We start from the raw sequence: 15,333 nt of genomic DNA, 5'->3' as shown, positions 1-15,333 counted from the left end.
AAGTTGTACTTGGTTCAAAATGGAGTGTTCCTTTTCGATACAGGACTTTCCTTGCAAGGAAAGCGCAAGTCCATCTGAAGCCCCCCTGCCCCATGTCTCAACTTTTGGGAAACATACCACACATCATGCTACAAAGCACGGTTATCAATGACAAAGCTGACCTTTTAAATGCATTTTGATACTACAGTTTTCCCACTGAAGCTTATTTAAAATATCAGTGGGTGACCCTTTAAGCAGTAGCATTTTGTATGTTAAACCCCTTCATCTCAAGCATCCGAGCAAGCCTATGGCTGAACATCAATGAAGTCAGCAGCTGCAAGGCAATTCTCTCCCCCTCTCAGGTTTTCCACTGAAACACGGCACTGAAAGTAGCACTAAGTATATTTTCCCTTTCTCAGTTACAAAAGAAAAGAACAGTTAGCTGCCCCTTGTAGTCTTATCTCAGATTCACCTCGATAAAATTATCTGAGCATCTTTAAGATAGTTTCGGATCTACCCTTGAATATTAAGAAAATGGATTTAAGATTCTCCCATCACTGCACATAAAACGGCTGCACAAAGGTGACCCAATTCTAGAGAAAAATTGCATGATTTTGCTCCACACATAGAATGACAAGAAACAGTCTTGAGAAATTTAGCTTATCATTGGATTACTTGATAATCAGACTACCTCACTGCATGAGCCAAGTTTGTCTCACTCTTCTGCCAGCCTTAAAAGCTGACAAAAGAGCTTCACTTTCCCAGGATTAGAAGGAACTTGAGATGTTTTCCAGCAAACAAAGAGAAGTCTAGTGAGTTAAAACACCTTTAAAGAAACTGTGATATTCAGTACACAAAAGTGATACTGCTTTTTCTATGAAGTTGAACCACATAAAAAAGTTAACTTCAATAGCTGATTAACATCAGCAGTCTTGGTACAAGATCAAGTCATGGTTAATGCTCTTCTCCAAGGAAGCTCTTAGGAGCATTTAATGATTTCAGAGCTTCCCACTCACGACAGGGCAACAAGATCTACATACTTGATGATACATACATCATGAAATATATTTAATTCAACACCAAAGTACTTGTACAAATGCTTTATTTAGCTTTACGGAATTTGACTTTGCTGTATAATGCAGTTAGATACCAACCACTCTGAGAACGTGTTTAGTGTCATGGGGACAGGGAAATAGAGCAGTTTTAGATTTTACTCCACATTTTGAAAGGTGGCAATTCAAAATAAGGCTCAGCTTCTTTAGCATAACCATCCAAAATCTTGGAAGTCAAAGGGTTTTCCCAGGGGGTGTGCAGCTCAACACTATGTAAAATGGCAGCAGGAACATCAGACTCCAGTAAGATGCAGTGGTCAGTATATTCATGCTACTCCAATGGCACCTGCTTTGTCTTTTTAACTCTAAAGGACACAAGTAAAGAGGAAGGAGCAGTGCAACATACGTGAATGCCACACCAAGTTCAGTATCATCAGCTCACATGCTGAAAGGCAGCATATCCAAACAGTTTTGCACAAAAGCCACTTATACTCCAGCTCTTAACAAAGTAGTACTGGATATGGTGAACCCTTTACATATACAACTAGGCATTTTCTGGATTTTTCTCAATGTAATTATCAACTGTGGGTTCTTGAACAGGCAAAACACAGAAGGCAGCATGCTCAACTTTCTGTAAAAGATTGGAAAAAAGAAATTCATTGCCTTAACAAAACACCATGTGTGTCTCCTCTTGCATGCCTAGGAGCCTAGATTTTTTTCCTTCACAACAAGGTCCAAAAAAAAAAAAAAGTATGGCTTCTTGCATTGCAGAAGTCCATGGTTCAACCAAAACTCAGCATTACATTTAAACTAATTCAGAAAACAAAAAACAAAACCAAACTAGGGAAAAGCTGGCAAGTTTGTCAAACTCTACAATAAGAGGCAAGCCATTTTTATTTTACTGTAAAGCTGTAGTAAGCTTTTAGTGGTCGGGTATCTTTGAGAATCTTTATTAACATCAGCTTTTTTGTTAAAGTAGCAGCTACTGTTTAATTCCACAGTACATCCAAAAGGACTGAGTTCTTTGGTGCAGTTCAAAGCCCACACAAGCAGAAGTTAGTCAAGGAAGCATACGTTAGTTATGTTGGGATGAGCACCCAAAGCAGAAATGGCTCTATTATGTGTAAGGTTCCCTTTACTATATGGAGAACACTGATATGATGACCAGGATACCCTATCAGGCTGCAGTCTCATCTCAGCCATTCAGTTCAGCTGTTCTACACTAACAGCTTATTATAGGCAAATAAAACAGTGGACTCGAAGTGCATAGCACTGCAGTTAGTTTCCACAGTCCTGCAAGTATAGGCTCTTGGCACTTATCTGGAAACACTGAAAGTCTATTTTTGTTACAATTGTTTCACAATTTTCTAGTTCCTAAAGTGTAGAATAGTTTTTTTTTTTATTATTATTGGGGGGGAGTGTAGGTGGGAAGTACTTGAGGTATCTGCTGCTATGAAATGAAGCTTACATATGCAGTAGTAAACAGACACTAAGCACTCTGTTTCTCATTTATTTCAGGCAATGACAGTGGTAGAATTTAAACCCTCATGTGGGATTTAAACCCCCATGAGGGCACAGCCAATAACGACATCATATAGAGTTTGTTTTCTACATAGTCAAATATATAAAAGTTTCATGAAACTCATCACTGGGACAACCAGCACAGTCAGTCCATGAGTTGTCTATTCAGTTAGACCAAGCTTCTTCTTCAGAGATTCTGGCATTTCAGGTGGAGGTGGACGAGGAAGTCTGAAATAAACCTTCACAGAATCGTAGATGAACCACTGTAGTGCAGTCAGGGTACCAATCATAATGATACGAGCAAACAGACCTTTCCATACACCTGTAGAGCAAAACATGAAGCATGAGTAGTGTAAGAAGCCAGGAAAAAAAGAAATCCTCCCCAAAACACAAAACACCACAAACACTTGATCCAAAATACATGAAAGCTAGGATGTACCTTTGAATCCAAGCCTCATAAGAACCTGTGAAGCAGAACTGCCCTTTTCTTTGTTCAACACAGACACCACGGAGTCAGCAGGATGGGAAACAATTGCACAGAACACACCAGCTGAAAGAGTAATTTGACATTAGTTCTGTGGTGTTTTAGCTGTACCATTACCAACTGAAACCACACCTTTTAATATACTGCACCGAAGCTATGTCAAGCCTCCTGGTATCCTAAAAGGACAGCAGGTACATACTTGTAATGTGACGTGAGTATTAGAAAACACCTTGGTTCTGCTCTTGCAGCACCTCTTCTGCCAAAACAAAACTCCTTCTGAATCTCTGGATATTGAAAATCCCCCTTCCATCCAGATTTCTCTCCCCTTCCTTCAACCTTCCCCAGCCTAGCAAAGATACAAGTTTTTTCATTTAAATCAGCTGCAGTTTCTAAACTTGGACATTAACATTGGTAATAGATAGGAAGAGTATTGTCCTACTACAGACCCATTTTCCACTTACAGATTGAATATAGTTTTTTCCCCCTGCGCATTTTAAAGTTACAAGTAAATTCTCCCATTCTAGTTACATCTATCTGATATTCTGAAAAGGTATAGGCTTCTAGAGTTGCGGCAGTCCATCAATGAAGTGTAGGACTTAAAGATTCCTTACCAATATAGCCTGCAACAAATGTGACTACCAGCTGTTCTCCTTTTGTACATTCACTTCGTGGCTTGGGAACGACGTACTTGTAGAGAGCTTCAACAGTACGTTCAAAGCAGGCAAATTTCATCATTGTGTATGGAATCTGTCTCATCCATAGAGGAGCAACACCTTTATAGAAACTTAACCAAAGAAGAGACAAACTCAGTTTCATTTTCTCCAGTATTTAAGGTACATTTCTAACTTGAAAAAAATTAGTTAGCTTATTGTTGCTATCCGGAATACAACTTCTAAATACTGACACTGGAAGGCTTAAGTGTCTCAATACCTACAGAACAGAAATTTAAGTTTTATTAATTCCCAGTACAAACTTAAAACAGCAACACAAGTTAGAATTTGCCTGATCCTCACATGCTGCACAGCTGTTTTTGTGGTCACTTTTCAGACTACAATGCATTGCAGCAATGCAGTACTGATATTATGAATGCAGCAAGGCTCATGTCTGCATACCAGCCAAGTCCCGATAGTGATAAATGACTTGTATATTTACAGCCACTTCTATCAGAACAGAAAGCTAACATGCAGTTATATTACTCTTACATGCCAATGACTCAAGCATCTTTGACTGTACAACCAAAAAGTTGCTGAATATCTCTGACTGGAACTGCTAGAAACCGAACTTATCCAGCAGAACTCAGCACAAAGATACTCACAAAGATGGATCTAAGGAGCATGTGGAATTAACAGCTAGTTCAGCACAGATTCCCTGAAGTATGTTAAGTTGTTATCTTGAAATACAAAGACCAAAAAGTATTATAAGATAAAGCCACAATTAGTTTTAGTAACAATCTTTCATTAGGAAAAAATACTCAATATCAAGAACCTTAATAAAAATAAAAATTAAAATCAAGAGATACTTACGCCCAGATGCCTTCTTCTCCAAACATTTTAGGTACAGCCTGCCGCAGAGTGTTAGCATATCCAGGCTGTGTCTGAATACGAACTTTAGCAGCTTCCATTGGAGCCAGAGCAATGTCAGCAAAAAACTCCGCACTGGCAGATGCGGCTAAATACAGCGAAGTACGCCACAAATATGCATTTTCCTGAAGTGAATTTAAACACACATTTTTATTAATGAATCGTGCTTTTGTGCTTACCCTGCATTACTAATACTATTATGTTGCAGATATATAGCCTCACGTAAACCACTAAAGTCTTACCTCTCCCAGCATGTTGCCATATAGGATTTTGAAAACTTCATAGAAACCAAATTTACAAAGCCCCTGCATGGAATAGCCAATGAAGGTTGGAGCCCATCCCTTAGCCAAGCCACGAACGCCATCTTCTTTGACTGTCACTGAAAATCCATTGAAGATGCTCTTGTATTTTTGTGGATCAACCTAAACAGAACAGGCAGTTAATTGCTTGATATAGCTTACTATTTCCTTTTTCACACCCCCATCCAAAATATAAAATTCTTAAATTCCTCATACAGCTGGCTTCCTAATGTTCCCTGGACAGACGATGTACTTGCCACATTCACTAATGTAACTGTAATGGTTACTTCCTAGTCTCAAACCCTAACTTATTTTAACAGCCAGTATGTTCCTCAATACTGAGGAACCACCAAATTTGTGTCTGAATTTTGCTTTACATTTATTCTCCAAATCAACAATACGACTTTCTGTATCGAAAAGATTTACTGAAATCACTATTCTAACACTGTCAGTAGTATACTGGTATAATTACGTTTAGATCCAATTCTTTAAATATTTCACAGCTTCTGTCAGCAATCTCATCCACTCTACACGTCACACCTACATACACTCAAGTGTTGCCACAAACCAAGCCTGACAATTCATCAGAAAAGGTTATTTGTCCACTGTTAGTTTGATCCCTCCACATAGTCAGACTAAGACATATGGAGCAAAGCAGATCAAGGAGTACTCAAGATCAAGGAGTACTCAAGAACTTCTACACTTGTACTGTGACTTCACAGTAAAGGCTACATACAAAATATTTTCTGCACATAACACTTTGAGTTACTGAATAACTTATCAGAAATTTAAAAAAGACCAATTTCAATATTTTTGTTTCATGTGAAAGAAAACCATTTAACAGAATTCTTAAACAGGTAATTCTGACAAATTTTAAGTCACATCATACTGTTACTTTTCATATTTGACAACATCCAACATTTCCTCAGAAGGACAAGAAGGAAGATATCAAATTAGAAGTCAACCAAAGCTTTCAGAAGGACCTATGGGACATGCATGCCAACCTGCAGTGACTGATATTTTGTCTTGCAGTCTGGCAACAACCTACATGAGAACTAGTTCACCTAAACACGTCAATTTTAAAAGACTCAGAATTTCAGAAAATTGGATATTTAAATGGGCACTGTAAAATGAGACTATGTTCACATCAGAACCATGCTTAAATATCATCTACGTAAAAGGTGACCTCTTCTTAAAAAGACATGAGAGGGCAGGCAATGGGTTTCTTCCTGGAGAATCTAGGCAGGATTAGTAACATGCTCTGTACTGGATCTGCAAAGAGATAAATGCTGACAGGTTTTACAAGGTCACACCTGGAATGCACATGGAACCCTCCTCTTGTACCTTCTTTTAAGTGCTGGAGAAGGAAGGGGAAGTATCACCACCCTCATCACGTAGGAAGTCCAGGACTGGTTAGCCCAAGCCAAACATACCTACCATGCAGTTGAAGCCTGAGAAGTATGAGGCCTTGCTCCCAGTTGTGTATGCAGCATTGCATAGCTGTCAGGCTTTCTGCCCATTAACCCAATTTGCAATGAGATTAAGAACTGTTTGAGATGCTACATCCTCTTTATCCATCCTTAGGCGTGGGTAGTCAAACTACCGATCTTGGATTTTGAAGTCCATAACAACAGAAAAAGTGCACTTAAGCTACATTTTCAGAAATAAAACACATACTCAGCTACAGCTATTCCCTGCTAGTAGAAATAGGGAATTCCTACAGCCAGCCTGGTCTCAATGCAAATTTTGTAGAAAGCAGCACATTGCCCTCATTTGATGCACCCTGTGTTTGTCTGACATGTTACAGAATTACTAGTTTGAGACCAAAATTTCAGGTGTTCTCAAGTATGTGAAAAAGCCTCTCATGTAAAGAACGCTAAATAAAGGCCTTCCAGAAGAACATAATTTTAAAGAATATCACATGCAGTACTCCTAGTGTGACTAGTAGGTCTGACTAATTAGTAGTTCCCTCCTAATTTCATGAGTTCTATCATTACAAAATCTCCACTTTTGTAATCAGCATCAGCCTAGGCAACAGGGAAGTCGTTAACTACTTTATTTCCAGAAATTTAGAAGTGTGTTTTAATTTGCTTCATTCTTGAGGCACAGATTTGCCTGAATAAATCCATTAGTATGTTTTTATCCATGGTTGTTCACTAGATTATTTTAATGTGGAAGCTGGTATCACAAATTAAATGCAATGTGATGACACTCCTTTCAGTTCAATCAAGAACGACTTCAAGGAAACTAGCCACAAGCACTGACAGCCTTACCAATACCATATCAAATTTCACCCATTCTATTCGAAGTGGCATCATTATAAACTCTCCAATCCATAAGCCATGCATTGATATCCACAATGTTAATGGATCAAATTATACATGCATGTCACTCCAGGCTAAAAACTGTAGATCTTCAAAACACCAAAGATACTATTTCCTTCCTCCAAAAGCACACGAATAGTGCTAGATAGCCTACCAGACAGCAAAGAGTAACATTGTGGTGCATGCCTTTTAGCAAGTATAGTCACTCAAACGTGCCTTAAGCGTAGTCAAAAATAATTCATCCAGATTATCCTAAATGCCTCTGCTTCTCTTGAAAGTGGTATTTTGTTAGTCTCACAGCAGTAGACTTGATAAAGTAGCATTCAAGTTTACTCACTTCCTGTTATCCAGAAAAGACTGTTGTCCCTACTGTAAACTCTTAATATGCTGGCTACATAGAGAAAAAGTTTAAGAAATGTTTAAGTTAATACAAACCTGCATACGACATTTCACTAAATCCAGAGGTACAACAGCAGTGTGCGTCAGGCCACAACTTAGGACCCCACCAACGCCACAGAGAGCATAAAACTTGAGCGAGCCATATTCACAACTGTATTCTGCAGCAAAAAATAAAGACACACCATGCTTTTACATAAGCTCCATGCACTGCTGGACAATGATGTCCAGGGGATAGTTTATGCCTCCAATTCATTAGTAGATTAATTATACCACACTCAACATGCTTTGTCACAGTCACCACATACCAACACGCAGAACAAACCTGTATTCTGCATTTAACCAGATCTAGAGGAACCAGCGCTGTATGTGTTGTTCCACAGCTAATAATCCCACCAAGGCCACAAAGCATAAAGAATCTGCCCGAGCCATATGCACAGCTGTATTCTAGTTAATTGGAAAAAAATTACATACATATGATCAATCATAAATGGTAACAAAGAAAAGAAACAAAATTGGCTAAGTGCTACCTTCTCAAAAGTATTAAACTGAAATAAACTCCCATGCTATATTATTCAACTATAGTGTTATACTCAAAAATAATTCCCTTGCTTTAAATTAACACCTTTTGGACTGACAAGATTTGATTCTAGGCCTTCCAAATTGAGTTTGTTCCTTTAAAAAAAGCAATGGAAGTCAGTCAAGTTTTAGCTTACAGCACATTTAAACCATAGAAATTAATCCCAGAAGCTGCTAGTAGAAATTATGACTTGAAGTTGCAATAATATCCAACATTTTCTTACATCAAGGAATTAAGCAAGAAGAGTGTTTCTCTATTATTCTAGAGACAAATCTTCTTTGGTTAAATATTCTGTGCTACTGCAACTTCTGTATTTAAGTAGAGACCATACAGATCTATAAGATCAGCGTTGGATTTTTCTTTATGCAGATATATTTTTCAGATTCTTTATATAGATTTTTTAAAATTTTCTTTCAAATACAGAATCTCAGATTTATACAGCTTCTGTTTAATGAAATTGCAGAATTTTATTAAATTAATCATCACATTCAATGCTGATAAACAATGTTCGTTAAAGAATCTTTCAGATCACATTTAATCAAGGGATATTTCATTTGCACTGTTCTATACAGTACTGCGTATAAAACCATCCAGTCTTAAAAGAGCAAGTTACTTTCACAAATTCCAATAAAGCAAAGTTACTGGAGCTGAAAAGCAAGAATCAGTTTCACTCTTCCATTTTTGAAGAAGCCACAGAGGGTATGATTATGTGCAACCAGAAAACACTTAAGTTTACAATTAACAGTACAAAATAAGCATAAGGTAGCAGCACAGATCTGCTACTATGTTTAACATTTTAAATATATAAGCAAAAGTAAAACTAATATATTGAATAAGCATACAGAAAACAATACACTATGTATAGAAAATATTCCCCAAAGTAGAAAGGGATAATCTAGGTTCTTTTGCCATTGGATCTAGTGGTGTTACTCCAATATAATGGAATAGACATTAAAGTGTTACATCAACTTAATAAGAACTATTTCCAGAGAAACACTAATGAAAATCAAAAGACAGCAAAACCCTATTTTATTCAGAGCTTCTTTGCCCTGTCTTCTTGCTTCTGAAATAAATTCCGTTATAAACATCAATAAAAATTTACACTTACATTCAACAGCATCGACAGAACACCAGTTAACACCAGCGGGCTTATCCAGCTTATAACTTTGCTCTTATAAGGGAACGTCTTCCCCAAAATGTTCCAGATTTTACATTACATTTAACATTCACATTTCTCACCTTACTCCTCAAAATTAATCACCAAGACAATAAAAATATCATTTTTTCTTTATTCTAAAATAATAAATACCAAATCACAGACACCGTATTAAGCCTAAACTCAAAGCGAGGAATCAGTTAACAGTCAGAATAATGCACAACCTATAAGAATTTTTTTAATTGAGCTACTGCTCAAGACTGTAAATATGCTGGTCTGGGACTTACACGTACCTCTAAAATAGCTTGGTTACGCTAGCAGATTTGCAGACAACAGTAATATTCTGTTTACAACTTGCCAGAATGACTGGTAAAACAAACACAAACACGGCTTTCTAAGCAGGTGTAATCAGAGAACAGACTCTGGGTCTGTATTATGGGGCAGCTCTGTCTAGCTGTATCTTTGGCCTGCAGCACAACAGTACTGCAATAGTTACCATGCTGCCCCAGATACCTGAAGTGTTTGTTCACACTCCTTTTTTCACAAAAATTTCTGTTAGAAGTCATACTCCTTATGACTGGAGTCTGACTCCAGACGTTTGTAGAAGCCACAGAAAAGTAGAGCTTCATGTATGTGCTCTATTACAATGGTATTCAGACTGACCTGTCAGCTAGGTGTTCAAAAACAGTAATTAAGAAAAGCAAGCCAGTATCAGTTAGGCTTGAGCTCTTTACAGGTACCTAAGATCATAGTGGTATAGCAGTATTAGGAAAAAAGCTATAGTAGGTCCCAGACTTTCTATTTCGGAAGTAGAGTCAAATTTCCTAAAAACTGTTACCTGAAGAGAGAACCAGCTAAATATGTAGTACAGAGGGCAAGAAAGTTATTCTAACATACCTAGACACTGACTTAAGACAAACACCCTGAAGGTACTCAAATATAAATACACAGCACAAAAACATGTCTACTCTGTTAAGACAGCTACATCATAACTATTTCATTTCTTTGCTTCTGATCTGACACATTAACAAGGACAAATTCCTAGAGCTGATCATAAAACATTTTGTCTCTGAGCTGTGTTATGGTTGATGCCCTGAGCTGAACTCAAAAGGTCTTGTGGTTTGTACTGACTTTGTGTGACCTTGCGTAAGCTCAGATATCTTCTGCAACGCGTTACTCTCCCAACACAAAGGCCAGAGAACCAACTGGTACGTGAAATAATGAACACAGCAGAAAAGACTACAAAGACTAAGAAACTCTGGTCACCTTTGACTGCATCTGCCTACAAACCAGATGTAGATTAAGCATAATGATGCTAAGAAGTAAGTGCACCTACTGAATGTATTTAGCATACTGGAGAGCGATCTAGAGCTTTAGTTAGCTAGCAACAAGATTACTACACTGAAAGCCAGTAGTACTTTCTTGAAAATTTAATAAAATCCAACACCTAGTTCTGTCTCTCTTGCATTAACATTGATGTAATATGTGAAAGAGCACTAACATACTTCAATAATCCTAGTACTTCAGAAGAGGTATCTTGCTGAAAGCACTTTTATTTAAATAAAAGTAGAGAGATGCTTTGAAGTTCTTAATAGCTTAAAAGAATTGGAATTTTAACATTTACCTCCACTGTCAGATGTATCATCAAGGTCTACCTTTGCAAGTCACGAAAGTGATCAGCAAACACACAGAAAGCACTTGCGCTTAAATCTAAAATGCATCACTATCTTGGACAGCATAGCTATCTGGTGTATGCCCCACTACAAAGGGGAACTTTGTACTACAAAGGAGAAAAGAAAAGGAAAAAAAAAACCACCTCAGAACAGCTGCTGGCACCTCTAATGTGTCTGGATGTTCAGATGACCAGCTATGAATAAACAGGGGAAAAAAAATACGAGCAAAAGAAAAAAAAGGATGGGAGAGATGGCCTTTCAAATCCATCCAGATTCACATGCTGCTCCTCTCCATGGAAGAAAGAAGTACAGGCCTACAGCCTCAGTCCCCGAGGCTGCAGGCCCAGAACAACGAAAAGCAGCACCCTCTTATCCCCAAGACAGACTCCATCGGGGTCTCTGCAACTACCCTAAGCTAGAACCTTCCTGTGTCCTTCCCCGGTAATGCCGGATCCTTGCTGCCACTCATAACACACCGCACGGGAGCGGAAGAGGCTGCCAGCGCCTCCCCCGCCCGTGCCCTTCCTCGTCCTCCAAGCGGGCGCGTAGGCCCAGCGCCGGCTCCTCCCCGGCCCGGCCGAGCCCCGCCGAGCGCTAACACTCCCTCCGCCACCCCGACGGGGACAGCCCCGCGCGAGCGGAGGCAGCGCGGGCACCGGCGCCTCCGCCGCGACCCCTCCCCCCCGCTCTCACCTTCCGCGGCGGATGCGGCCGCCAAACTCCGCCGCGTGGTAGGCGCCTCCGCTGGCTCCGCGCGCTTCCTCACCCCCTCCTGGACCAGCTGGAAGTGCGGCGCGTAGAAGGGGTTAAGCCGGGCGAGCGGCGCGATGGACGAGAACATGGTGACCTGAGGCGGGCGAAAAGAGTAGAGCGGCGTGGGACGGGGAGGCCCGCCACGGGCCCGGCAGGATGGCCCCGCGCCCGCGAGGCGGCCGTCGCCCCGAGGCGAGCAGCGGGTCCCGCCGGGCGGGCGCCCCCGCGCCGCCCCCACTCACCTCCTAAGATGGCGGCAGCGCGCGGACCCGGGGCTCGGGCGGCGGCTGGGCGCAGAGGCTGACCGCGGGCCCGGCTCACGCACTTTGTCCTTCGCCGACGCAAGGGGCGGAGCCACAGCCCAAGAAGCTGCAGGGCGATTGGCGGAGGCGCTCCGCGAACCGGCACTGTCGCGCACGCGCAGCTCAGGCCAGCGCCCTTCCCCCGCGCTGGGGGAGGGGGTGGCAACCGGCCGTCCCCGGGGGCGCGGGCCCGGCCAGCAGAGCCCACGGGGCCGGGGCGAGGGCGCTGCCTGCGTCCCACGGCTGCCCGTCGGCTCACGGTCCGGGCGCCGGCTGCCCTGGCCCTCGCAGAGGTCAGGCTGGCGCTGCAGCTGCGACAGGCCTGAGGAGGGCGGTGACTCCTGGCTGAAGGCCCGCCGGCCCGGAGACGTTTCTTCTGGGGTAGTCGGGGTGCATCACTGCACCCTCCTTGCCTTAAACCCTGTGGCTAGGCTGGTCCTGCCTTCTTACTGCCCGTCTCTGGGTGCTTGCCAATTAGTCCGCGTCCTTCCCACAGCCCGCAGGCAGCTGTGTGACAGCCCCGGGCAATGTCAAACCAGAGACGCTCCCAAACTCCTGCTCTACAGGCACCGCAGGCACCTTTCCCCTGTGACAGCAGCCTGCTTTGGGCACCAGCAGCCTAGCCGTGATTCATGCTCTACAGCAGTTCTACTTCGAATCACAGCTCGTTTTTAAGATGAGTTTAAAGCTTTAAAGTCCTCAGTACTGCCCCAGGTTCCAGTTCTGTCTACTAGCATCTAGTAATACTTTGTATTCACAGTCTGGTAAACGCAGGACTCCACTCCCGTAACAAAAAGGTCACCCCTCTCACCAGGCTCCCGCAGCGCGGTTTAAGACCAAGCATGGTCAGGAGGTAGGCCTGGCTGCAGCCTCTACAGCTGCATTTCACCTTTGGAGGACAAGCTGGCAAGGCATCCTGACACGGCCTATGCTACAACTGCTGCAGCTGCTTACAGACAAATTGCTAGTTACTTGTTTGTTAGAAGTAGAATGTTATTTAACACAGCACCCATGCTTGGCCTTAACTACCTTAAGCTATGCCTTTTACATAGTACAAAACTGGTGCAGTACAGTTCAGCTCTCCAGTTACTGAAGAGGTAAGAGCTCAAGTTTTCACCATCTTGATCACATCCCTTCCATTATAGTGCTCCATAACAACACAAGCACGTAAGACAGCAAAGCAGGAGGCACATGCTGAATATCCCAGCTATTCTGGGCACAGAGCCATAATGCAACTGCTAGCGCACCTGCACCAGCACACTGAAGCAACACCCCTTCGGTCATGTCAGCAGCTCCTATCGAACTTCCCTGGAGGATGACCTGCCAAACCAACCTTAAGACTTGGCTCTAGTTGCTGTATTTCACAACAAAGTTAATCCAGGCAGACTGTCATACACAGGCAAAAGTGACACATGCCTAATAGCCAACCTAGACTTCTGTGACTGTGCTAAGTCCCTCTTGAGTAAACTAGACTCCAGCTGCCAAGTAGGAAAACAACAGCTGAAACTTGCATTCTTTAAGTACTTTTGTTTAGCAACCAGCTGAGAGCCTGAAGTGCTGTTCACTTCGCTGCCACTGGCAGCAATGAAGACAGGCCAGAATTGTTCATTTTGCCATTACTTGTTCTGCTCTACAAACTTGCATCTAAACAATTGTTGGTAGTAATGTTTTATCTAAAAGCCAAACACCGACACTTGTTTTTAATTAGCTAATAGCCTCTAACCGTGACTGAGACTTGGGCTCTTATCTTGAAATTACATATAAATGATTGCAATTCTTGCAGACTTTTCTGATTTTTAACACACAAAAAACCTCTGGGCTTTCCAAATACAAAGGATGAACATATGACTATATTTATTTATACACATCTGATGGCAATTTGTGTGCACAACTAGTACTGACGCTTAGAGTTAGTCTGTGGAACAATCAGTTTCTTTGGTTTTAGCTGACAATTAACTTCTAACAACTGTACTATTAACAAGTACTATTAAACAGCAGAGTCTAACATAACCCTGTGAAAATACAGGGATAATATATGTTCCTACTGAGTGCATACCATTTTACATAGAAAATCTCTTCAACTTTTCCTGGAAAGAATAAAATAGCAATAACCTGTAATTCGAACCATCTTGATTAATCTGATTTCTGACACACACTGAAGGTAATAATAGATGAAGATTTGAAAGACGTTACCTCTTGGTGTCCACCTCTGTCAGATCACAGTAAGAAGAGCTATTGTAAATTAAATCCATCTTTTTTAATAAGTAGCTTTTCAAATTTTGGGAGTTTAGGAAAATGTCAGTTTGGCAATTCCACAGTTTTCCTAATTACATTTCTCCTGCTATTAACACCCACCATACACCCACTCCATCCCTCCCTGCCCCCAAGCAGCATACAATCAAGAAATTGTAGACTAGTTCCTGTCTTACAGTAACTTTTCACAGTTCTAACATTTTGGTGAAGCCTGTAAGTAAAATCAAAGCTCTTATAAGCTTGTTCTCCAGGTGACTTGTTTTTCAAAAATATACAATGATAGTGCAACAGCCATCCACACCTTTGTTAATCAGGTTAGCACAAGCAGCATCTGCTCCTGTAGTAAGCATATATTTTACATACTCATTCATTGTATCAATGCTAGAACTACTAGACCATGATTCCAGAGAATCAGTAATAGATCAATTCAAGCTGTAAGTAGGTTTCACAGCCCAAGGGAAGCCTTAACACTGCAGCATCTCCTTCAACAGGATCCAAACTAGCTAGGCTGAACTACAGCCGTCACATCCTCTGAACGCAGGAAGTAGTGAAACCTCTCCTATTCTTATTAGTCACTGCCATAAATGTCCTCATCTGATAATCTTTTCTAATCTAAGTTCTCCCCAGATAATACACGTTTTTCCTAAGTAACAAATAAAGAAGGCAACGCAGATACACTTTTTAACCACAAACTACCAATGCTGACAAAAAATTTCAAAGTGAGGTGAGACAGAAAATCTGAGGAATTATTCTTTTAGATATCAATGTATACATACTACTTATAAGTGTATATGCCACTTTAGGACTATTTTACAAGTTGAATTAACCTGTAGATCCTATGCTGTATGAACACATGCATGTATACATACATCTGTCATAGCTTGCTGTTGCACTGGTGCAAAGCAGCCTGGTATACTCCCTATGGAAAAAGAAAAGCAAAAGTTATAGGAAAGTTTTAGACAAACATCAGTAGATATACCA

General features: G+C 41.1%; 1 protein-coding gene and 1 non-coding gene across 3 annotated transcripts; both read right to left on the bottom strand.

Moving 5' to 3' along the window:
• Positions 1-2,527: 2,527 nt before the first annotated feature.
• SLC25A3 (solute carrier family 25 member 3) lies at positions 2,528-12,160 on the bottom strand. Of its 2 annotated transcripts, XM_075151942.1 has the most exons (9): positions 12,040-12,133; positions 11,738-11,891; positions 7,961-8,082; positions 7,675-7,796; positions 4,859-5,038; positions 4,560-4,741; positions 3,648-3,820; positions 2,992-3,102; positions 2,528-2,874 (listed from the first exon to the last, which is right to left on the bottom strand). In XM_075151942.1, exons 3-9 carry the CDS (start codon positions 7,971-7,973, stop codon positions 2,714-2,716), a joined length of 942 nt encoding a protein of 313 aa, XP_075008043.1. In that variant the 5' UTR covers positions 7,974-8,082; positions 11,738-11,891; positions 12,040-12,133; the 3' UTR covers positions 2,528-2,713. The 2 variants fall into 2 exon arrangements, with proteins under 2 accessions (XP_075008043.1, XP_075008034.1); XM_075151933.1 differs by lacking the exon at positions 7,961-8,082 and having other exon boundaries at positions 12,040-12,160.
• LOC142078127 (small nucleolar RNA SNORA53) lies at positions 4,136-4,375 on the bottom strand. Its single transcript, XR_012672136.1, has one exon. It is a non-coding gene; the product is annotated as a small nucleolar RNA SNORA53 (small nucleolar RNA).
• Positions 12,161-15,333: the final 3,173 nt, after the last annotated feature.

This window comes from Calonectris borealis, chromosome 1, assembly GCF_964195595.1.
Source record: "Calonectris borealis chromosome 1, bCalBor7.hap1.2, whole genome shotgun sequence".
Lineage (NCBI taxonomy): Eukaryota > Metazoa > Chordata > Aves > Procellariiformes > Procellariidae > Calonectris > Calonectris borealis.
This window is presented reverse-complemented; position numbering and strand designations above follow the sequence as displayed.

Bases quoted from the DNA above. Each gene is read 5' to 3' on its own strand.
- SLC25A3 (XM_075151933.1), bottom strand. From the start codon at position 11,885: ATGTTCTCGTCCATCGCGCCGCTCGCCCGGCTTAACCCCTTCTACGCG. The intron at 7,797-11,737 runs GTGAGAGCGGGG...TTTTTGCTGCAG, and splicing joins GGCCGCATCCGCCGCGGAAG to AATACAGTTGTGAATATGGC. The intron at 3,821-4,559 runs GTAAGTATCTCT...TCTTTGGTTAAG, and splicing joins GGAGAAGAAGGCATCTGGGC to TTTCTATAAAGGTGTTGCTC.